The sequence below is a fragment of the Idiotropiscis lumnitzeri genome, chromosome 6, assembly GCF_059441095.1.
Source record: "Idiotropiscis lumnitzeri isolate Australia: NSW breed Sydney's pygmy pipehorse chromosome 6, RoL_Ilum_1.0, whole genome shotgun sequence".
Lineage (NCBI taxonomy): Eukaryota > Metazoa > Chordata > Actinopteri > Syngnathiformes > Syngnathidae > Idiotropiscis > Idiotropiscis lumnitzeri.
The window spans coordinates 1,852,103-1,874,024 of NC_142396.1; the positions used below are offsets into that span (position 1 = coordinate 1,852,103).

Genomic DNA, 21,922 nt, shown 5'->3' on the forward strand with positions numbered 1-21,922 from the left:
TCCCACCCCAGACACAATTACCTGAAAATCTCCGCAGACAAAAAATATCTAATCAGTACTTTGACTTTTAGCCGTGTTTTTTTTTAACTCTCGTATCACCATTCTAGGTGTAGCAGGGTTGAATGAATAGTTTCTCCGACTGTGCTATGAGCCGACCAAAATGTCGAGAGCAAACTGAAAGTTGTGCAAACACTTCCATTTACTGCCGACGTTGGCGCTAGTGAGTGGCTCGATTTACTCGTTCATCTCGAAGAAGAAAACGCGGAAAAGGAAGTTCTCCCCCGGCGAAATGTTGTCATGGCACCTGGCGTGTGAATCAACGTTACCTTCCGCGAATTAATTCTGGACGTTTGTGAAGGTTTCTCAGGTACGTGGACGCCCATTACATTCCACTTTTTGAGTCGAATATTCGACAAAGATTTCCCGCTTGTGAAGACGTCGTAAACGACGTCTTGAAGGAACAAGCTGTCTTATATCGTTTTGGAGTTAGCATTAGCATCGAGCTTACGATAATTTACCGTGCGGTTCTCATTTATTTACCGATACAAGTAGACATTCTAAATCGTATCTATATGTATTCAATGTGTTTGTTTGTGTTTAGGGTGCCGAGGTTAAGCTGGCTGTGTCACTGCAAAACAAAAATGGCCACTCAAGTAAGCAAACAGTTGCACGCAACATTTTCAGAATGATCCCATCTCAAATAAAACGCATCATAACAAAAATGTGCATTTTTTTTTTCATTTTAGTACAGCATCCTTTTTAAACAGGAGCACGGTGAGTACACACAATTTAATAGTGCATCATTCTCTTTTTAATCAAATATTTGGCACACGTGAATTGGATTTGGGGAGCTTGGCAGATTTTATACATGTGAGCATAAATTGAGAAATTAAATACAAATCAAAAGAAATGTATTCTCCATCAGGCTACTGCATACACACACAGACAGACAGATGAGTGCCACTTTTTAACGAATTTTTATAATTGCCACACGGTGGCCAAATAAGTTCTGACTATATTAAGCTCCCCCAATGTCTTCAAAACGGTTCATTAGCACACGAATGAAGTTGTACTACTTTTTGAGACAGCTTTTGTGCTGGATCTCATGACATATACCTAATGTTGCGACTGGTGGGAGTATAACATTCCCCTCGTTAATTCTAACAATTCTAATTGCCATCAGCACATGATGATGCAATCTGGACTGCAGCCTGGGGTAAAAGTGATGCAGACGGTTCGGAAACAATCGTCACTGGCTCTCTTGACGATATGGTGAAAGTGTGGAAATGGTAAGTGTGTGCATCTTTGTGTGAGTGTGTGTGTTCGCAGTTAACTGTTTTTTCCAGTTTGACGGGAATCCTCCACTTAGTTTTTGCCTTTATTCATATACCCGATGTATATTTTCTTCGGCTTGATGCTTTTGTAAAAATAAGTGTTATTGTAAATACTGTGTTTCCCTAAGTAGTCTCTTTTTTTGTATTGTCAAAATAGTTGTAAAACTCCTGTAAAATTAAGTATTTATTCTAGGCCGAAACTGCCACTATTATGAACCCTTTATGAACTGTTCAGGTGATTATTTTAAGTAACTTTTTATCATTCTCAACTGTCATAAATTAATCACTGCTGAATAAAATGAAGTGAAGTAAAATTGGGTCACCCTTTCAGGTAGTCTGGAGAAGTTGTTTATGGTGCAATCCTGCCATCTAACGGTGTTACATGGTATTTCTGGAATAAATAAATTCACACCTCTGGACAATTTAGGCTCTTGAGTAAACTAAACGTGCAATTTGTGGAATGTGGAAGTTCTTGTCAAAAACTCATACAGGCGTCGGGATTCAAACTCTTACAGCGACTGATAATCAAGTACCGTATTAGTAGACTCAATGATTTCGACTGACAAAAAGACAACATGAGCTAACGGTCAGGTTACCCTACGCAGGTCGGACGAGAAGCTGGAGCTGCAGTGGACGCTGGAGGGCCACCAGCTGGGCGTCGTGTCCGTGGACATCAGCCACAACGCCGCCATCGCAGCCTCCAGCTCCCTCGACGCTCACATCCGTCTCTGGGACTTGGAGTCCGGGAAACAGATCAAGTCTATGGATGCCGGACCAGGTGAGATTACGCCTTACTAAATAGTTACCCCATGATGTGCAAGTATCAGGGTCACATTTCACCGAAAGGAAGTTAATGATGTACCGTTATTGCATTCGTCTGGGAAGACTTATTAGGAAAACCTGTAGAAAATGAGTGGACCTCAAGTACATCCATGAGGAACACACCCACTTGTGCGTGTCGGCCTGATTTCTGAATTTTTATCGGAACGTAATATCCTTCCACTCTAGTGGACGCCTGGACGGTGGCCTTCTCGCCCGACTCCAAGCACATTGCCACAGGAAGCCATCTTGGCAAGGTCAACATCTTTGGTGTGGAAAGCGGCAAGAAGGAATATTCTCTGGATACCCGAGGGAAATTTATTTTGAGCATCGCTTATGTAAGGACATGGAATGGAACTTTGTGTATTTTCATTGGAAGTGTTTTATTATGCGTTTATTTTGTTACTCCTCAGAGCCCAGATGGTAAATATTTGGCCAGCGGGGCGATTGATGGCATCATCAATATCTTTGACATCGCCACAGGAAAGCTCCTCCACACGCTGGAAGGTGCGTTCATTTCGGATCGTGGTTGAATTTCCTCTTTTTAAGTGCAATGAGGCTTGTGGTGTGCTACAATAATTTGGGGCGTGTACCGAGCTTCTAAAAGGGGAAGTCAACCCCCCAATTTTTTTTTGTCTTGCACTTATGTTGACTGGCTGCTCTTCCTTGCTCGTCCACTAGGGCACGCTATGCCCATTCGCTCGCTCACCTTCTCACCTGACTCCCAACTGCTCGTCACGGCATCCGACGACGGCTACATCAAGATTTACGACGTGTAAGTCCTTTTTTTTTTTTTTTCACAAGCACATGCATGTGCACGTGTGGCAACTTCAGTTCCATTCTCCAGGAAGTGCAAATCAAAGAAAAAAAAATGCATGTGAATTCCTTGTTTTTGCAGGCAACACGCCAACCTGGCGGGCACGCTGAGCGGCCACGGATCTTGGGTGCTCAACGTGGCCTTCTCCCCAGACAACATACATTTTGTCTCCAGGTAAGGTTTTGCGTCAAGCAGGGTGAAGAGAACCTACGTCGAGGTTTTAAAACATATCGAAGAAGATGAGACATAAGAATAGGATCATATTAAAGTTTGGGAAGCAAGATAAAAACATACACAACATAATGCATCGGAAAATTATAAGAACTATTAACCAACAAGAAAATTGTGTAATGTGAACTAGTATATAGTATATATATATATATATAGAGAGAGAGAGAGAGATTCTTTATTTTGGCTCAAAATCTCTTTGATGCATTTATTCACTGTTTTGCTTTTTTTAAATTACATCTGAACAATTCTTTTCCTCATAAAAGTTTTAATTTTTATCTGATTTTTTTTTAAGTATTGGTAAAATATGTGTTAAAAAATCATAAATGTACTTAAATGAACACTCTAATTAATAATGTCCTTGGAACAAATTTTGTCATTGGTTCAATGAGTCTTTACACAAAAAACTAATGTCCAGTTTGAACATTTCATTCAGTGATACTGTTGCACGCCACTAGAGGGAGCTCACCTAAGACACTTTTGAGAAACGCCGCATTAGTTGATGTAATCATACTTGAACCTGCAAGATTGAAGTCACAACCTCCATTTTGAAGCCAAAGCCAACAGACGCTAACATTAACGTGCCGCTCAATACTCTCGGTTCACTTTCCCACCCTGCAACTCTTCGTCTTTCCACCTGTTCAGTTCCTCGGACAAGAGCGTGAAAGTTTGGGACGCCAGTTCCAGAGCGTGCATCAACACCTTCTTCGACCACCAAGACCAGGTAAGACCGGAAAGTCACTCTTCCTATTTTCGTTTCTGAGTTTTTTTTTTCTTTCCAATACAAATTTCCCATTCAATTCAGTCACGATTCATTTGCGTCATTGCACTTCCCCCAGGTGTGGAGCGTCAAGTACAACAGCAACGGCTCCAAGATTATCTCGGCCGGCGACGACCGCGCCATCCACATTTATGACTGCCCCATGTGAAGCGACACATCCACAGCGGGTGACAGGAGAGACCCATTTTGTGTGAATGATTTTGTACTGTTTTGTGACAGTGCAATAAAATCTTTTTTTGTAATTAAATCTGTCATTACGCTGAATGTAGTTGACGTCATTAGAGGGAACCGTGCGCTTGTTTCTTTTCCATGAGCTGGTCCCATCTAGGGGGAAGTAATTAATGGGAGATATATTTTTTTTTGTAGGTTGCACAGGATAAAAGTAAAAGTGCAAATCAAATGAATTGTCCTTACAAATCGAGTAGAAACAAAATTAGCGACACACTTTGGGTGTCACTTCTCATGTAATAACTATGTATAATAAAATATAGGCGGAGTCATTTTACAGCAATTACTTTTAGCAAGGCTTGTCTGATGTAGACAAAATGATCTATTATTAATCGTCCACTAGATAGTCATTGTTTTCTGTATTAATGCTTTTTGGTTCATGAAAGCATTCAAGAAAACAGACACGAAACACAGCTTATAAGGTTTAAAGAGTCCATGAGTGCTCTATCAAGTTTAGTTTTATTCCAGTCTGTTCACGTGTGCAGGAACGGTGAAGAAGTTTTTTTTTTCTTTGTCTGTGCTCTAAAATCACTCAACACATGATGGTAATTTTTGGAGGAAAAAAAAACGACACAACCGCCAGCACATCCGCCTCACAGTAAATGAGGTCCCGCAATCACTTCTCCTCCGCGCTTCACTGACGACTCCGTAGATGTGAGCTGGTGTTTGTCTGGATGTGCCCTGGGATTGGCTGGCGACCAGTCCAGGGTGGCCTCTTGCCCAATATCAGCTGAGATAGACCCCAGCTCACCCACCCGTCCTAACAAGGGCGAGTAAAATGGAAAAGGTACGTTCCCACAAGTGCTGCATCTAAAAATGGTGGTCGTCGTTTGGAGTTGTTTCACTTCAATCGGACGCAACAAAAAGACAGACATTTGAAGTTGTCTGGTATTTTCTCTTGGATATCCGTGCACTTAGGAGGCACAATACAAATTTGGGTGAGTAAAATCTTCATGATGTGCCTTAAAAAATGATTTTTACATTTGTCCACATAACGCAGCAGCACCTCTAAAGTCACACCAAACAATTTGGAGTGAAAAGTGATTATTATATCAAATGCCTTTTGAAATTTGTGGTTAACGGTACAGTAATTAAAAAAAAAAATTGAACAGCAACAGCCTAAGTGATGCAAATGTAAATAGCTTGTAGCTAGGATTTTTTTTTTTTTTTTGCACAGAAACACAAAGCGTAATGCTTTTAGTACAGCAACAGTCTCAACATTGGCATCATTTTGACTTTTTTTTTTTTGGGCAGTATTATCGTCACCGGGACCAAAGTGACCGATTGGTCAACTCTTGCCATGAGGTAAAATGTGTCGTCCTCGTCTCTTCTACCAGTGTCTCGTGTGGACCAGGTCGTCTCGCAGGCTGAGCCTCTTGAGGGTCTCATAGCCCACCACGATGAGCACCGACGTGGGCGTGGAGGAGATGATGCGGGCCGACAGCCCCTTGGTCACGGCGCCGAGGCCCTCCTCCGCCAGCAGCTGCTTGAAGGTCTCCACCACCGAGGAGCGGCCCTCCACCTGGATCGTCACAGCAGCGGAACACTTACTTGCAGGTGACAAACATGTTCGGGATCGGAACGGCACACCACAGCTCATTTTGGTTTGAAAAGGCAGCAAATAGATGGCACACATTTGGAAAAAGTCCCATTAATATGCACGGTAACATCTAGCAAAGCTGGCGTGTTTATTTTTGGTACTAAAAACTGTTTAACAGTGGTGCATTTTTTAAAAAATATTTACCTTAAAGATTACCTGTAAATAGAGAGATGCTTCAAGAAGCAAGTAGTATTTTTATTTTCCCAGATCGTAACATTGTGAATCAAATTTGTTTTTTTAAAGGAAAAAAAGCTTAATTTAACAGAATATTTAGAAAGTACACTCAGATTTTTCTAGAAGTGAATCGTCGTTAAAAAAAACAGAATAAGTATAACAATAGTCGCCATTTTTTTTTATATTAACACGATTATGACAATTAATGAAAACATTTTTAGCTAATTAAAAAGTGGTAATCAGAGTCAATTAATATTTTTCTGAGATTAAAAAAAAAGTTGTCAAGTCTCACGAATAAAGTAAAAAGTTATGGTAATATGAAAATGACAGGATGTTTTTCTTAAAGCACACAGAGTTGTGAAAAAAAATATTAAGATAGTGAAGTCATTAAAAAGAAATTAAGAAAAATGGTAATATTACAAAAATGTTTTTTTTTCTTGACTGAAAAAATAAATCAGAAGCATAGAGGAATCTTTTCCACATAAAAAGTAGGACTATCATAAGAATAACGTTAGAAAAAAAAAAAACCCTCCAATAATCTGTGTGCCAATAAGTCATCCCCTCAAGAAGAACGATTTCCCCTGAACATTATTTAAGATTGGGTGGACATGACGTCAACCCGGCCATCCGAGCACGCCACGCTCGAGTGTGCCTTTCGGTGCGTGACGACGTCGGATCGTACCTGCACCCTGGCCCGGACCACGTCCATGGGGTTGGTGATGGTGGAGGCGGTGGCGGCGGCCATGGGCCCGGCCAGCGCCTGCAGGATCAGGTGAGGGCACTCGCTAGGGGCCATCAGAGACAGCTGCTCTAAGGAAGGCAAAAAAAAAACTAAACAAAACACACATCACCAAACAAGTAACTTATGTAAGAATGTGAAACCTATCCTGTAAATACGTGAAAATAATCACATCAAAACGTGAAAATGATGATGTCAAAACGTGAAACAACTCAGAATGGATTGCGCGGGTCATTTAAATCACCCAATTAAATTCCATTCCATAAGAATATGTAAGTAGCCGCAATCATCTTTTGTAATCCTGAAGACTGAGTTCGAGTTTGAATTTACCTGCATAAAAGTGATAAAAAGGCCACCAGAGGGCACTGTTTGGGATGTAGGTGAGCAGGGACGCCACGTAGCCCCGGTAGAAGACCCTGAAACCGTCAGCGGCGAAGATCTGCACCGAAATGTCGCGCGTCTGGCCGAAAGTCAGCCGGCGCTTGCTTGCCACCAACATCATCTTGGGTTTGGCCTTGAAGCGGCCGCTGTGCTCGCCTTGGCCTTGCATCATGAGGTGCTGCGACACCACGTCGATGGGCACCGTGATGGTCTGTGCCACCAGCGACGCCGCCCCGCCCGCCACCACCGACTTGAGCGTGTTGCTGGACGAGTAGCGCGACACCTGCCTGCGCGCCAGCTCGTAAGTGGTGATGTACGCCTGGCCCGACACCAGCGTGAAGGTGTTGACCATGAAGCCGCGGTACAAGCCACGCACGCCCTCCGCCCGCAGGATCTTGCAGAAGGCGTCCACCGTCCCCGAGTAGAGCGCCTTGCCCTTCTGGACCTGCAGCCGCGTGCGGATGAGGCTGGCCGGGTACACGGTGGCGCGCGTGCTCAGCGTCATGAGCACGCCCAGAGAGTAGAACTTCCTCTTGTCCAGGTCCTCCCATTCGATGATCTGGATGGCGCCTTTCTGCTGCATGGTGGTCCCGTCGGCTGGGGTGGTGCGACGTCGCTAAAGCCTCGCGTCTGACGTCGGCCGCGCTCCACGTGCCATCGCAGACTGGCAAAAAAATAATGATAATAATAATAAATGAATGACCTATTCATCAGTCATTCAACCCATTTTAATGAGAGTCACAAAATGGAAATGTGGCTCAATATTTTTTTTGCTTCTTAATACAGATATTGCCCAATGATATCACTGTGACAAAAACAATAAAATCTTACAAATGAAAGCAAATTCAAAAACATGCGAAACATCACAAATTCCAAGTGGACTTCTTGTATGCTAAAATGTCAATATTTTTAGGCACACACACACACCCACGTGACATTGCTGTTCTTTTTTCACAAAACGCTGCCACGCAAGGTGAGTTGTGTTTAGCGTGTAATGTCGTTTTGATGGCATGGACATACTTTATAGGAACAATACATCGGACTCATTTTTAATGATCACTTCAGTCTACTATGGACTTCATTTTAAGCATTTCTTTTAAGTTGTATGTGGTGGGAAAAGTAAAAAAAAACAAAACTAATTTTCAGCATTTATTTGCAGGAAATAAAAATGCTCAACATCCCAAAAGAGGTGCCGTGTTTTTTTAACTTGCTATTTTGTTTCCATTTTATTTTTATCAGCTGCACATCAGTTTATTTACGATTAATAATTGATGCCCACTACCCTCTGTAGTTGAGTCAACACTTTGACCTTGTCACCACAATGAAATCCACACGTGCAAACAATATATTCTTCTTTCCCATTGTAATGACTTGCTGAAGTGTAGGTTCTCTATAATTATTATGCAATTACTGCACGATGCACGACTGTTGAGTAGCATGTCGCACCTATAAACAAAAAAGGGAAGAACGTGTTACAAATGTCACGTAGCTTCAATCATTTTCTAACCTTCAAACCGATCGATGAAGAATTGGAAAAATAAACATCAGGCCATTTTTCTCTCACGGCTCGTTTGAAGGAAGGCACGTGTAAATGTCAGCAGCGTCCCACCAACCCCTGTTAGCTTAGCTCGCTGCTAGCGAGGATAATCAACCCGATTTAAGTGCAACACGCTTCCAGTTAAACACGTGTTTTGGACGAACCTGTTTCTCGAGGCCCACTGGCTCGGTTCGCCCCCACCGCTCGCCTCACTCTTTCATTCGGCCTCCTGCTCGAAGACACGCGCGGTCATGGCTTCCGTCCATGACGGCTATGGAAACGCTGGGGAAAGGTCGTCAACGGTGGCTTCTTATCCTTATCGTTATTTCGTGTCAGGGAAAAAAACTAAGCAAAACACGATAACAATATTGACGAGTTGAGCCTCCGAGTGATTATTTTCGATTGTTTAACTTAGTTGACGGCTTGTTCGATTTGTCGCTCGTGATGCGTTCAAGTCCAACGCAAACGTCGCAAATGTAGGTCACGTTGCTTGTAACTAAAATGGATCATCAGGGAAAATTTCACAAGTTTCCTAAATTAAAAGTATTTATTTACTATACATCTATACATCTTTATTTATATAGCGCTTTCATATATATAATATATTTATTCGTCGATCTATTTATTCGTCACATTTTGTGTCAAGTCAACTACATTTGACTCAAAAAGTGCACGGTCCAGTATTTTGTGCACGGTATATGTAAATTTCATGGACCTGGGAGATGGGGGTGGAGAAAATGCACTCGCTTTCGGTTATTTTTACATAATTTTTTTTTTTTTTTTTTTGATTGGCTGGCTTTTTCGTTTTTTGAATGCTTTTATTTGAACGGATCCCAACTTCCGAATCACTTTTACTTTGAAGACGCCAGACCGGTGGGCGTTACCGCAACCTCCCTGCCTTCTGATTGGTCCATTCGGTGTCGCCACCGGATAGCGAGGATGAGTCGTGTTGATTTCATAAGTCATCATGGCGCTCACGTCCATAGTCAAAGGTAATGAGGAGCCTTCCTATTCTTCTCGCGCACGCCCCGAGCTTTTGTCTCTACCTACTCCCACATTCATCCGCAATCACGCGGCTCCAATTCTTATTTTTAAAACGAGATTGCGCCTTTGGTTAATGTTATTAAATCCACAGCCAGCTTGGTGACTGTCGAGCCAAGCGAGTGTTAAAATTAGCCAGTAGCGCTGTCCACACTTCACTTCACTCTAACTTAGTTCGCTGCATTGTGTTGAGTAATTCCCCTGTCGTATGTCTTTTCCCTTTTTGTGGCGATGCTTTATCACCGCCGCCTGTCGTTGCACCAGCTGCGCGATAAGTAGCAAGCGAATGGGTTTGATGATAAGGCTAGTAAGCTAACACTAGCCGCCGCCTACACTGTTGACAATCGGGGGTCCTTTCATTATGTCACTCATCGGCAATTTGAAGTTATCACTCGGACTCGTTTTTTTTTTGTTTTTCAACCGTCGTTTGCTGGAAAAATAAAAATGCAATGACCAGAGAACACGTTATGTTTTTATCCCCCCTCCTTCCAATCTTCAATTTGATTGTCTTTTTCCATTTAATTATAACGTGGTAATTAGTGTTTCATCGGCTGGGGAAGGGTCGTTTATTTAAATACAACATGAAAAAGTTTCTTATTAAATGAACCTGGTAAATATTTTCCACACGTTAACATAACGAGATGAGCATTCAAACTGCCTGGCTTGGCTGGTCCAAAAGCGTGTCAAGGATTTCTCGTCGTCCAAGCTGTTTATTTGACGCAACGTGCAAATGATTGTATTGTCTAATACATGGACTTTCTCAAGGATACACAGAGAGAATAGCTGTGTTTAAAGGAGATGTGTATTTGTACGACATAATGCATCTTAGTTTTTGCAGATGAGCAAAAAAAAAAGAAAAAGATATTTATGATCCAGGTAAATATGGCTTTTATTAGTCTCCAAAAAGGGGAAACTTGCAGTATGAGAGAGAGAGAGAGATAGTGGAAAAAAAGTATTTCTGTTTATGCAGATAAGGCATACCGGAGTTGTACCGAACTGTGGCCCAAAAACCGGTAAGGTTACTTGTACCATGGCAAGAGTGACTTATGCCGTTTGAACTTAAACAGACATAAATGTAAACAAACAAACAACACTTCTTGTGTAAGAGTTGATTTAAGTGTTGATTAATTTGTAATGCCAGTTGAGTAGAGAGAAAATACATTTAGAAGAACGGAACAGCCGTACATACACAGTCTCATGGTGGTTTTGATTTGATGAATTTGCTTCGATTCAAGATTCGCTTTGATTGATTTTCGATTCCTATCATGAGTCATATACGTTAGCATTTGATTCTTAAGAAATTAGAAGGACACGTCAGTCGGCGACACTGATGTGAATGATTTTGCTCTTCCCACTTTTCAGTATTTTATTTGGAACGGAATAAAAACAAAAAATGTGCGCATTTCGTTCCATTTTACGATTCCTAAACAAATCCAATTTTATATTTTTACATTTGAAACGTGAAATGTGGCAGAAGCCAGATTATCAGACACTGATCTGTTTTTTTGTGTTTTTTTTTTTTTGTTTTGTTTTTTACCGTTCTAAATTCTTGTTCTCCTGCTGCAGAGCACCCATATCGCCATTTAATTGACGTGCTGTCAAACGATGGAGGCCTCAAGTTCTTCAACCCGCACAAATTAAACGATCCAAGATATGGTGAGTCCGTCAAAGACCAAATTGTGATTGACAGATGATCAAATGGGTACCTTATAACCTTTTAAAAAAAAAAATCTATCTTTACCCCCTGAAGTCAAGCTGCCTCTGTCCATCCGCGTCTTACTGGAGGCGGCCATCCGGAATTGCGATGGCTTTTACGTCACCGTGGAAGACGTCCAGAACATTCTGGACTGGGAGAAGCAGCAGGCTTCCACAGAGGTGCCGTTCTTGCCGGCGCGGGTCCTCCTGCAGGACTTCACGTGAGTTGACTGCGCTCATGACGCATCTTTCCTGTTCGCTTCAAATCTGACTTGTCCGTACCGCCGGCAGAAATAAATATTTCCGATCTCTTCTGATGAATTCAAATAAACACATTTTGTAAATTATGTTTGTATACATTGAAAGTGTCTCGTATTTGATTCGTGTTTAACAAATTGGAATTTAAATGTATCGATTGAAAGTTGCATTGCGACAAGAGTTGAATTTAACTCAAAACGCTCTCATCTCAAATCGTCTGTTCACATCGAAATGAATGCAAATGTCATGGATTTGTTCAGCTTCGCCCTAAAACTCAACAAAGAAATTTTTTTTTTTTTATCTTTAAAATAAAATAGCATTTGAGAATATTGCACATCATGAAACATAAATAGCAAATAGAATTGACATTTTTAAACCAGTTGTGACTTACGGTTAATTCTGTTTAATGTTTAAATTTGTCAATAAATTTCATGTTGACATATTTCTCGCTTAAAGGTCTTTGTTAGTTTGCAATATCCAAAATGTAATTTCCTTAATTTGATGTTTAGTTAGACAACTCATTTTTAATTACTCAACATTTTTTTTAATTGGGAGTGGCACCAAAGTGCTTGAAGGTACATTATTTTAAATAATTCGTAACTGCCTGCCAAACGGACTTTAATATTAGCTCAAATATTCTTTCAAGGCACCGCCACCGTTCGTGCTCATTCAAAGAAAATAATGGGGAGCTTGAAACAGCCGTGAGATCTGTCTTGTGTTCCGACCTCATTTGTACCGATTCCCGCAGAAAAATCCTCCTGGTGATATATGAAGAGGTCATGGGGAAATAGTGCATCCGATCATAATTTTAGAAATTTGCGTAGCTGGCCAAAGTGTAAAACAGCCTTAAAACGATCGGACGGACTTATCATGAGGAACAGTCGATGCCTTTATGCAAATTAGCCTCTCTGTTACATCACAGGAGGAAGGAAGTTCAAAACAACTCGCCGACCCACACATTTTCCGAAAAAGGCATGGAAAGTAAAAAAGTACAAACTTACTTTGTCACTCCAGTGACTCAATAATTTGTATGCAACAAATAATAATAATAAGCCTCCTTTTTTTTTTTTTTAATAGTGGGATCCCCGCCATGGTGGACCTCGCTGCCATGAGGGACGCCATGCTCAAACACGGCGTCGACCCCAAGATGGTCAACCCCAAATGCCCCACAGACCTCATTGTGGACCACTGTCTGCAAAAAGACTACAGCAAATGGTGGCTTGGCCGTCACGTCACACTTTTATTCTCGCAAACCACAACAAATCCATTTCTGTTTCCTGGAATTCGTCCACGTGTTGTTTTGGGAGATGAACGCGATCCGTGTCTTGTGTCCACAGTGCCATCCAGAACGCTCCCAACCCCGGCGGAGGGGAAGGCAGTTCGCGGCCGCCCCCTTCCAAGCCTCTTCCGCGAGGAGGCTCCCACTGCGGAGGCCAGCGGGGTCCATGTAACAAAACGGCCTGCAACGAACCGCCTTCGTCAACGGGGGGGCGAACTCACGCCTCGCTGCAGCAGATCGAGAACACGCCGCTCCTCTGCCCCTTCCACCTGAAACCGGTTTCTGAGTAAGTGTCTTCTCACAAAAAGACATTCGTCCATCTCAGGCCTCCATAAAACAAATAAAACGTGTTTAAATTTTTTTTATGAGAAAAATAACACTCATTAGTTTTGTACTTTATAAAAACTTATAGTCACACATCTTAACATAATAGAATGGAAAGAGTTCAACTGTGTATCATGAGTTCATGCATTTTTGCGACTTTGCCACCAGGGGGCAGTAGCGTGTAACGCACGCCTGAGCTTAGTCGACTTTAGAAGCTTTTCCATTCTGGTTCGAGAATACAGGCAGAGGAGCGTCAGTCCTGCGTACTTGTGATGTACTTTTGTCTCGTTTTCAAATGTGTTCATTGTATGTCAAAAAAATAATGAAGTTATCAAATTCTTTGTTGATAAAAATATTAACTTTAAAAGCTGAAAATTGCATGAGAAGCTGAAATTGACGTCTTTTCCCCAAATATTAGCAGATTTCCATAAACAGCATCAAGCATTTTTAGAAAGTGGGTCGCATCACTCGTAAATCAAAGTGCCAATGTTTTTTAGCTTTTGGGGGAAATTTCAGGAAGAACATGAAATGCATCACAACTTTTACAGAGGAACAGAAATTCTCCAAAATGTATCATGTGCATGTCCAAAACTTTTTGCATCAATTGAAGCCGTGAAGAAGCTGAATCGGCGAATGTGCTTTGAAATGTCCCCTTCTGCAGAGGTGATACATCAGTGAAGAATCAAGAAATGGAGCTGAGCAGAAATAAAGAGAGACTGCAATTCTTTAAGGTTCATCTTGAGTTCAGAATGTCCTGGAACACAAGAAACCACCCTGAAAAACTTTCCGTATGTTTTTTCTTCTTTTTTTTTTTTTTCATCACAGTGGTGCTCAAAAGCCTTCAAGAATGTGAATGTCGTTCCTCCCGACGTCGGTGCCGTCCACCAAGTCAATCTAGAGTATCTGTCCCGAGTCATCCAAGTTGGCGGCGGGTTCATCTACCCGGACAGCGTGGTGGGCACCGATTCGCACACCACCATGATCAACGGCCTGGGCATCCTGGGCTGGGGTAACTACACCTCCCTCTTGTCATTTGGATTTCAACGAGCTGATGTGTGACGCGGCTTGTTGACATGAGCATAGTTTAGGTTTGAGTTACTCTGCAGGCCCGAGTGGCCAATTGTGATTGAATTTCTACATTAGTCTTATTTATTTGAACTTACCTACATTTTTTCACAGTGTAAAAATGATATACGAGTTTGATTTATTCCTTTAAATTGTATTTAATTAAGTTATTACTGTCTTCTTTTATAAAGTACAAGAATATAGGGGGCTATGTTGCTGTCCTTTTTTTTTTTGCCTTGAGGTACATGGAGGCATGTCCCGATTGCCGGTTTGATGGTTTACCGTGGTTTTAAAAAGTCCCCAAAAAAATTGGCGGATTCCAGAGTTGAGTGAAGAAGACGCCTTTTTGAAGTTAATTGCATCAAATGAACTCCCTCCCCCTCCTTCTTGTTGAGCAGAGCGGGGAGGGGTGAGCAATTAGACAGGAGGAGGAGGGATGGATCAAAACAAAAGCGACAGTGCGCAAATGGATGCCTTGTTGTTTGCTCTGCTGATTCATGTGCGTTGTCTTGAAAAAATAAAAAAAAGAGGAAATAAAATATATTGTGCCAGTGGCTACTTCTTAGTCAACATGAGTAGCCCAAGCCCCCCCCCCCCCCAAAAAAAAAAACCAAAATGTCGCTGCCTGCCAGGTGTCGGCGGAATCGAGTCGGAAGCGGTGATGTTGGGCCAGCCCGTGTCGCTGACGCTTCCTCAGGTGGTGGGCTGCAAACTGGTGGGCTCCATCAACCCTCTGAGCACGTCCATCGACGTCGTCCTCGGTATCACAAAGGTCTCAAGGATCTGCCGGCATGCTTGTCCTCGCTGTACCCGTGCGCCTCTCTCACGGCACGCGCTCATGTGCTCCGTTTGTCGCGCAGCACTTGCGACAAGCCGCCATCGCCGGCAAGTTTGTCGAGTTTTTCGGACCCGGCGTGTCGCAGCTGTCGGCTCCCGACCGGACCACCATCGCCAACATGTGCCCCGAGTACAACGCCACCGTCAGCTTCTTCCCAGTCGACCAGGTCACCATTAAGCACTTTAAAAAGACACGTGAGTGTGACGTTGCGCTTTTGGAGCAAGTTTCTGCGCATTGCTTGCCGTGTTGAACGCGCTTCCGTCCGTTTGCTTCCAGACTTTTCTCAAGAAAAGCTCGAGTTACTGGAGTCTTATCTGAAGGCTGTTAAGCTCTTTAGAAGCTATGAGGACCCCACAGAAGACCCGCAGTATTCTGAGGTAAAGACTCTCAAGCACTCTGTAGCAAATGTAAAAGTTGTGATGTCATGGATTTAAAAAAAAAACGTTTAAGGCACTGGAACATTCTACAGGAGGAGGGATTTAATATGTCAAATTGTTTATATTATTGACAATATTAATTCAAAAAAAATTGTTATGCTTCATAAATTCTAAAACATTGGTTGCTTTAATGACTGGCTGCTTAATTTAAACCTATAAAAAGAAAAGTATCTCATAAGATATTAACATATAAAATAAAATGAGATGAGCCAAAAAATAGATTTCAATGTTGTCATTCGGAACAGTTTGCGCGTCCATGAGTACAAGAATGTCAAAAGCTATTGACAAGAAATCACTTTCAGCAATTTCAAAATGAAAAAAAAAAGTTGAGTCTGAAATCAATTTTCTGACTTTTGGTCATGTGACATTCCCAAGCTGAGTCGTGATTGGTCGTTACCTGAGCATCTGTGATGTCACCTTCAAGTGGCAAAATGGCCGCCCCCCTTTGAATGGATAAAAGCGGGCTGCACAAACGCAACTTGAATCCAAATTTTCCCAAGCTCAACCGCGATCGGGCCCTTCCTTTTTGTGCGCAGGTGATCGAAATCGACCTGAGCTCCATGGTGCCGCACGTCAGCGGGCCCAAGAGGCCGCAGGACCGCGTGGCCGTCTGCAGCATGAAAGAAGCATTTCAAAGTTGCCTGGACGAGAAGGTAAAAAGCCTCGTTGCTCCTCCGTCTCTCTCACGCCGACGACATCATCACCTCTGACGACTCCCCCTCGACTCGCAGCTGGGGCCACGAGGCTTCAATATCTCCAAGGATAAGCAGAGCGTCCGGGTTCCCTTCCTGCACGCCGGTCAGGAGTACCAGCTGGCCCACGGCTCGGTGGTCATCGCCGCGGTCATCAGCTGCACCAACAACTGCAACCCCTCCGTCATGCTGACGGCAGGTAAGCAACGGCAACGGGACCGCCGCCGCCGCCGCCGCTGCCCCCCACAAGCACCGATCGCCACTTTGAAGCGTTTTGGGACTTGATGTTGCCGCGTGTGTGGCAGGCTTGCTGGCCAAGAAGGCCGCGGAGGCGGGGCTCCTGGTCAAGCCGTACATCCGGACCAGTTTGGCGCCAGGAAGCGGCATGGCCACGCACTACCTCAACGCCAGCGGGGTGCTGCCCTACTTCAGCCAGCTCGGGTAACGTATGGACAGTCGGAAGATGGGAATTATCCTCAACGAGACCATAAAGATCCCCCCCCCCCCCCAAAAAAAAGGAATGATAATCGTTCATGATGCGTTTTTTTGTCGATCCAGAGTTTGGATGCATCATGCAGAAAAAAAAGGCGTATTTGTCAGAGAAATTATTTGGGGAAAATTTTAAGCCAAGCGCAAAATCTTCATTGCCTAACTGCGAGTGTGTTTGGAAAGGCGCTGCGAGCGTTGTTCAAATGTGCCGTTGGGCTATTCAGATTAAAGGAAAAAAGGAGTGCCGGTGCACATTTAAAATATATATATATATATATTATTATTATTTTTTTTGGGGTGTTTTATGCTTCTTGAATTTTTTTAATTGAACTAAAGTAAATTTCCTTTGTGGGGATCATGAAAAAGGAAGGCCGGAAGTGGATCACGTTTTGAACAGAGTTCTGACCCCTCGAACATTATTGGTGCATATAATATCATAAGATACCAAAATTGGTGATTTTTTTAATTACCCCCCCCCCCCCCCCCACACTAAAGCTTTGAAGTGATCGGCTATGGCTGCGCCACCTGCGTCGGAAACACGGCGCCCTTGCCAGAAAATGTGGTGGATGCCATCAAACAGGTGACTTTTTTTTTTTTTTTATTTGATTTTTATATGAAATTTAAGTGAGTTTTGATTTTTAGCCGCCATGACACCTCGGCCAATCCTTGCAGGGCGACCTGGTGGCGTGCGGCGTCCTGTCTGGCAACAGGCACTTCGAAGGCCGTCTATGCGACTGCATCCGGGCCAACTACCTGGCCTCGCCGCCCTTCGTGGTGGCGTACGCCATCGCCGGCACCGTCGGCATCGACTTTGAGAAAGACCCTTTGGGCGTGTCGTCGGACGGGAGGGAGTTGTACCTTCGCGACATCTGGCCGTCCAGGGACGAGGTGCAGCAGACGGAGGAGGACGCCGTCATCGCCTCCATCTTTCAGGATCTCAAGGCCAGGATGGTGGTAAGGACGCCTGCTGCCTTCCTGAACAATTCAACATTTCAGATTTTTTTATTGCTTTTCCCTCCTGTGCTTAATGAAAAAAAAAAAATTATTTCTTTATACACTTTAGTTTTCCCTCTCCATATACTGCATATATTTCATCTATTTAATCCTAAAAAGTGAACTTCTTCCTTCTTTTTTCCAGAAAGGGAACACATTCTGGAGCAACATCGAGTGTCCTGAGTCTTTCGTCTTTCCCTGGGACGCCAAGTCCACGTACATCCGCTCGCCGTCGTTCTTCAGCAAATTAGTAAGGGCGGGCCCTCGCCGATCATCATCGTGCATTGATCAAGCAAAAAACGTGCGCGACACCTCTCCTCTCCTCTGCTTGTGTCTGAAGAGTAAAGAAGTCCCGCCCACCTCGTCGATAGACAACGCTCACGCTTTGCTCTTCCTCGGCGACAACGTGACCACCGACCACATCTCGCCCGCGGGCAGCATCGCCCGGGTCAGCGCCGCCGCCAAGTACCTGATCAGCAAAAGGTGCCTTGATGGCGACCAGAAATTCATTTTCTACAACCGGAATGCGAATCCTAAACTGTAGGAAACTGCACCGTAGGCTGACTCCTCGGGAGTTCAACTCGTACGGCTCCCGGCGGGGCAACGACGCCGTGATGACCCGAGGCACGTTCGCCAGCGCCAAGCTCCAAAATCGACTGGTGGGCAAAGGCGGGCCCAAAACGCTCCACGTTCCCTCGGGGCAAACGGTGAGCGCACAACCTCGTAGGTTTGCCGAGCCATCGCCAGGGCGTATTTTTAATTTCCGAACTGCAGATGAAATGATGAGAAATAAAAAAAAAAATAAAATAAAAATGAAGATACTGGAATGCCCTCACTTGTGGGCAAGGAGTGGCACGTTAGCATTTTCAGACATTTATTGAGCAGGACAATTAGAAAATGACAACACTTGCAAGGGGTAGGCCACGCCCCTCAAAGGTGCACCTGTTTGGTTTTTTTTTTTATTTTATACAAAACATTGCTGTTTTTCTTTATTACGGGAAAAATTGATTTTACATCCATTGGACCCCCCAATATTGGCAGGGGTAAACAATATCAAAGTCATTTGAGATGCATTGTTTTTTATAAAACCCCAAAAGAATAGAAATGTCAAATGTTTCGCTTGACTTTCCTCTTTCAGGGTGGCTACAGAATCTGCTGCACTGCCATTGTGAGCGTGTACAGTTATTTATTTATTTTTTTTTTTTTCAAATCTTTTCCTTCTCTTGCTGCACCCAGCTGGACGTGTTTGAAGCAGCTGAGCGCTATCAGAGGGACGGCGTTCCGCTCATCATCCTGGCCGGGAACGACTACGGCTCGGGAAGCTCCCGCGATTGGGTGGCCAAAGGACCTTATCTGCTGGTACAAAAACATGCGCGGGAAGGGAGGGGCATGGGGGTCACCACAGGGGTCCTTAATGCATTTTGGATGAAAAAGGATGCACCTAACAAGTTATTTTGGTGGCCTACTCAACTTTTAAAAATCTGTTTTCATTTTTTTCCCTCAATATTGAGATTTAATATGTGATTATCTTTTCAATATATTAAGATGTATGACAATAAACAATACCCGTTTTACTATTTTTCAATGTTTTGGTTTTACAGGTTAAGCTTCCTCAAAAATACGGAAAATGAGTTGAGATGAACTTCAGTTTCTTTCTCGACTTCAATTCTCTACTTCTAAAGCACTTTACTGACCTCGACACAAAAAAACTGTTTGCATATTGCATGTTGAAAAGTAGTCCAATTAAAAATACTCGAGTAAACTTGAAAGACTCCAAAACAGGGCCACACGAGTGCTGTTGCGGCGTACATCCCGCGTTGACGTTGGCGTGTCCTCTTGCAGGGCGTCCGCGCCGTCATCGCCGAGAGTTTCGAGCGTCTGCACAAGAAGCAGCTGGTGGGCGCGGGCATCCTGCCGCTGCGATTCACCGCCGAACAAAACGCCGACACGCTGGAGCTCGCCGGCACCGAGAGGTTCAGCGTCAGCCTGCCGCAACGCCTCGCGCCCAGCCAGCAGCTCACCGTCAAGGCAGGACGCCATTTTCATACACTCCATGATAGTTTGAAAAACACTCATTCCAATTGCCGATTAATGCAGGGGTGTCAAACTCCCTTGAGTGGATGGGCCACATGGTCGTTCTAAGCGCCATTAAGACTGTGAACCCAAATAAATGTATGATCACTTTACGTTATCACAACTAATTCATGTAAAGGCAGTTTTGAAATCAGAAGCCTTTAATTAATTCTTTTTTCCAAATAAATTGTCAATTCATTTTAAAAGGTGAGGATTGGTAACAAATTAATGGGAATATCTCATATCTCAATGTTGTGAAATGTGAAGAAAATGTGCTAGAAACAGGATGATTTGCCCTTCACGGGCCACATAAAATGAAGTTGCGGGCCAGATCTGGCCCCCGGGCCGTGTGTTTGGCACCTGTGGATTAATGGATCAATGAAACTTTTAATCGGATAGCATTATGAGTTCAATATAATTTTGATGATATTTTTTTTTTCAGGTTTTTGAGAGATTTTTCATTCTTGTTTGACCTATAAAACTTGCGCAGTATGGAATTTACCAAGTGTTGTAGTTTATAGCTGTGTTATAAATTCAAAATCACCAACCCCCCAAAAAAACATCCTCTAGAAAAATGTTCTTCTGATTTAAAAACGTGTTTGTATTATTTTGAAATGGCCTAATAGCTACCGATAAATATTGTCTGACCGGTGAATTGGTCACGCATTCGTCCGTTTTCTGCAGCAGAACGCTCGTGGTCATATTGTCGTTATTTTGTTTCAGACGAGCGACGGCAAACGTTTTGCGGTGACGGCCGAGTTGGACAACGAGCTGGACGTCATCTTCCTCCGGCACGGAGGCCTCCTGAGATACGTTGCGCGGACAATGCTTTGAAAGACGCTCACCGGACTTGTTTGGACACTTGGCTTGTCGCCAGAATGGACGCCAGGCCGCGTGTCGCGCTTTATTAGCGTGACTGACTGATATGAGGACCTTTTAGAAGATACTTTGTTTTCCCCAAGTTGGCCGGAATTATTTGGACTTTGTTGACAAAACTCAAAATACTGAGCTACGTCGTCATGGATACACTTTTTTTGTTTTTGTTTTGTCCATGTTTGTCAACTAACTGTGATTTCGTCAACCCGTCGTGTGTGACTCATGCACAAGTGTCTTATTCTGCCTTCTGGCTGTTTTTTTTTTTTTTTTTGGCATTCTTGTTTGTTTTTACGTGCAGCATAGAGATTTTGAAGCAATTTTTAATGATTGGAAAATAAAGTCACATCTCCAGTGGCCTTGTCCTGCTAAATGAGATCACAGTTGGAGCTGCGAATCATAATCGCATGCAACCGTACGTAATATGGTAATAACTTGTAATTACACCAGCAATAATGTGGCGTTGTCTCATTCATGGAAAACTCGACAAAAACCGACAAATGATCAGGCCCGTCTGACTTCATTTCAAAATCAAATGTGGTGCTTAAAGGTCAGTGCAGGAAGTAGATATTTTTTGTTTTCATCTTTAATATAATTTGTACAACCATCACAATACATTTAAATGTATGACTGAAGCCGTCCCCAAATTTCTTTTTGGTTTGCTGAAAGGCATTTGAAGTGGCTGTGCGCCAACCACCCGTCCGTCATTCGCCTCTTCGAGTTGCAAGCCATGACTTAAGTCATGGCAAAATTTCAAGCAAGGCAATGAGAAATATTTATTTTTTTTTTTTTTTAATTCAAATTTTGGTAAAAAAATTAACATTTCAGACCAAATTAACCACATACTTTCTAACATCTAACAAAAAACAAGTATGACGTCTCCAAACTTTTGCTACATTTTTATTTTCCATTCTAAAAAAAAAGTGTGCTCAACATTTTCAAACTTGCTTCCTAACCTTTCGAAGTGGCCTGTCGTTAATATTATATATTTTTAGATAATTTTTGGAGGATGTGAACAATTCACTTCTTTCATACGCATAACATCAATAATGTGGATGAGTTTCGGTATGCCGACAATGTAGTAACAACTGATAATGTAATTTAAAAAAGAAGAAATAAATACGACACGAGAGCCATGTTGTGAATGAAATATCCAAGTGTAAACAGTGCAACTTTTATTTGATTTCTTCTCCCGGTAAATTTGCATGACACAGATGCACATTGGTC

General features: G+C 43.0%; 3 protein-coding genes across 6 annotated transcripts; 2 read left to right on the forward strand and 1 right to left on the reverse strand.

Moving 5' to 3' along the window:
• Positions 1 to 209: 209 nt before the first annotated feature.
• Positions 210 to 4,243, forward strand: skic8 (SKI8 subunit of superkiller complex). 2 transcript variants are annotated; one of them, XM_088299323.1, is made up of 11 exons: positions 210 to 367; positions 602 to 653; positions 747 to 774; positions 1,184 to 1,289; positions 1,940 to 2,112; positions 2,343 to 2,491; positions 2,567 to 2,660; positions 2,835 to 2,928; positions 3,052 to 3,144; positions 3,844 to 3,922; positions 4,038 to 4,243. In XM_088299323.1, exons 2-11 carry the CDS (start codon positions 642 to 644, stop codon positions 4,125 to 4,127), a joined length of 918 nt encoding a protein of 305 aa, XP_088155449.1. In that variant the 5' UTR covers positions 210 to 367; positions 602 to 641; the 3' UTR covers positions 4,128 to 4,243. The 2 variants fall into 2 exon arrangements, with proteins under 2 accessions (XP_088155449.1, XP_088155450.1); XM_088299324.1 differs by having other exon boundaries at positions 272 to 367; positions 752 to 774.
• A 365-nt stretch (positions 4,244 to 4,608) lies between these two features.
• Positions 4,609 to 9,117, reverse strand: slc25a44a (solute carrier family 25 member 44a). Of its 2 annotated transcripts, XM_088299321.1 has the most exons (4): positions 8,803 to 9,117; positions 7,051 to 7,765; positions 6,664 to 6,791; positions 4,611 to 5,729 (listed from the first exon to the last, which is right to left on the reverse strand). In XM_088299321.1, the coding sequence occupies exons 2-4, from the start codon at positions 7,682 to 7,684 to the stop codon at positions 5,538 to 5,540; spliced, it is 954 nt and encodes a 317-aa protein (XP_088155447.1). In that variant the 5' UTR covers positions 7,685 to 7,765; positions 8,803 to 9,117; the 3' UTR covers positions 4,611 to 5,537. The 2 variants fall into 2 exon arrangements, with proteins under 2 accessions (XP_088155448.1, XP_088155447.1); XM_088299322.1 differs by lacking the exon at positions 8,803 to 9,117 and having other exon boundaries at positions 4,609 to 5,729; positions 7,051 to 7,714.
• Positions 9,118 to 9,420: 303 nt separating this feature from the next.
• ireb2 (iron-responsive element binding protein 2) lies at positions 9,421 to 21,052 on the forward strand. 2 transcript variants are annotated; one of them, XM_088298619.1, is made up of 22 exons: positions 10,532 to 10,555; positions 10,650 to 10,692; positions 11,246 to 11,335; positions 11,430 to 11,595; positions 12,710 to 12,847; positions 12,970 to 13,197; positions 13,897 to 13,966; positions 14,061 to 14,244; positions 14,933 to 15,072; positions 15,161 to 15,332; positions 15,415 to 15,515; positions 16,112 to 16,228; positions 16,307 to 16,466; positions 16,573 to 16,708; positions 17,252 to 17,336; positions 17,429 to 17,710; positions 17,895 to 17,999; positions 18,090 to 18,232; positions 18,309 to 18,456; positions 18,986 to 19,108; positions 19,592 to 19,777; positions 20,546 to 21,052. In XM_088298619.1, the coding sequence occupies exons 1-22, from the start codon at positions 10,547 to 10,549 to the stop codon at positions 20,654 to 20,656; spliced, it is 2,937 nt and encodes a 978-aa protein (XP_088154745.1). In that variant the 5' UTR covers positions 10,532 to 10,546; the 3' UTR covers positions 20,657 to 21,052. The 2 variants fall into 2 exon arrangements, with proteins under 2 accessions (XP_088154746.1, XP_088154745.1); XM_088298620.1 differs by lacking the exons at positions 10,532 to 10,555; positions 10,650 to 10,692 and adding an exon at positions 9,421 to 9,630.
• Positions 21,053 to 21,922: the final 870 nt, after the last annotated feature.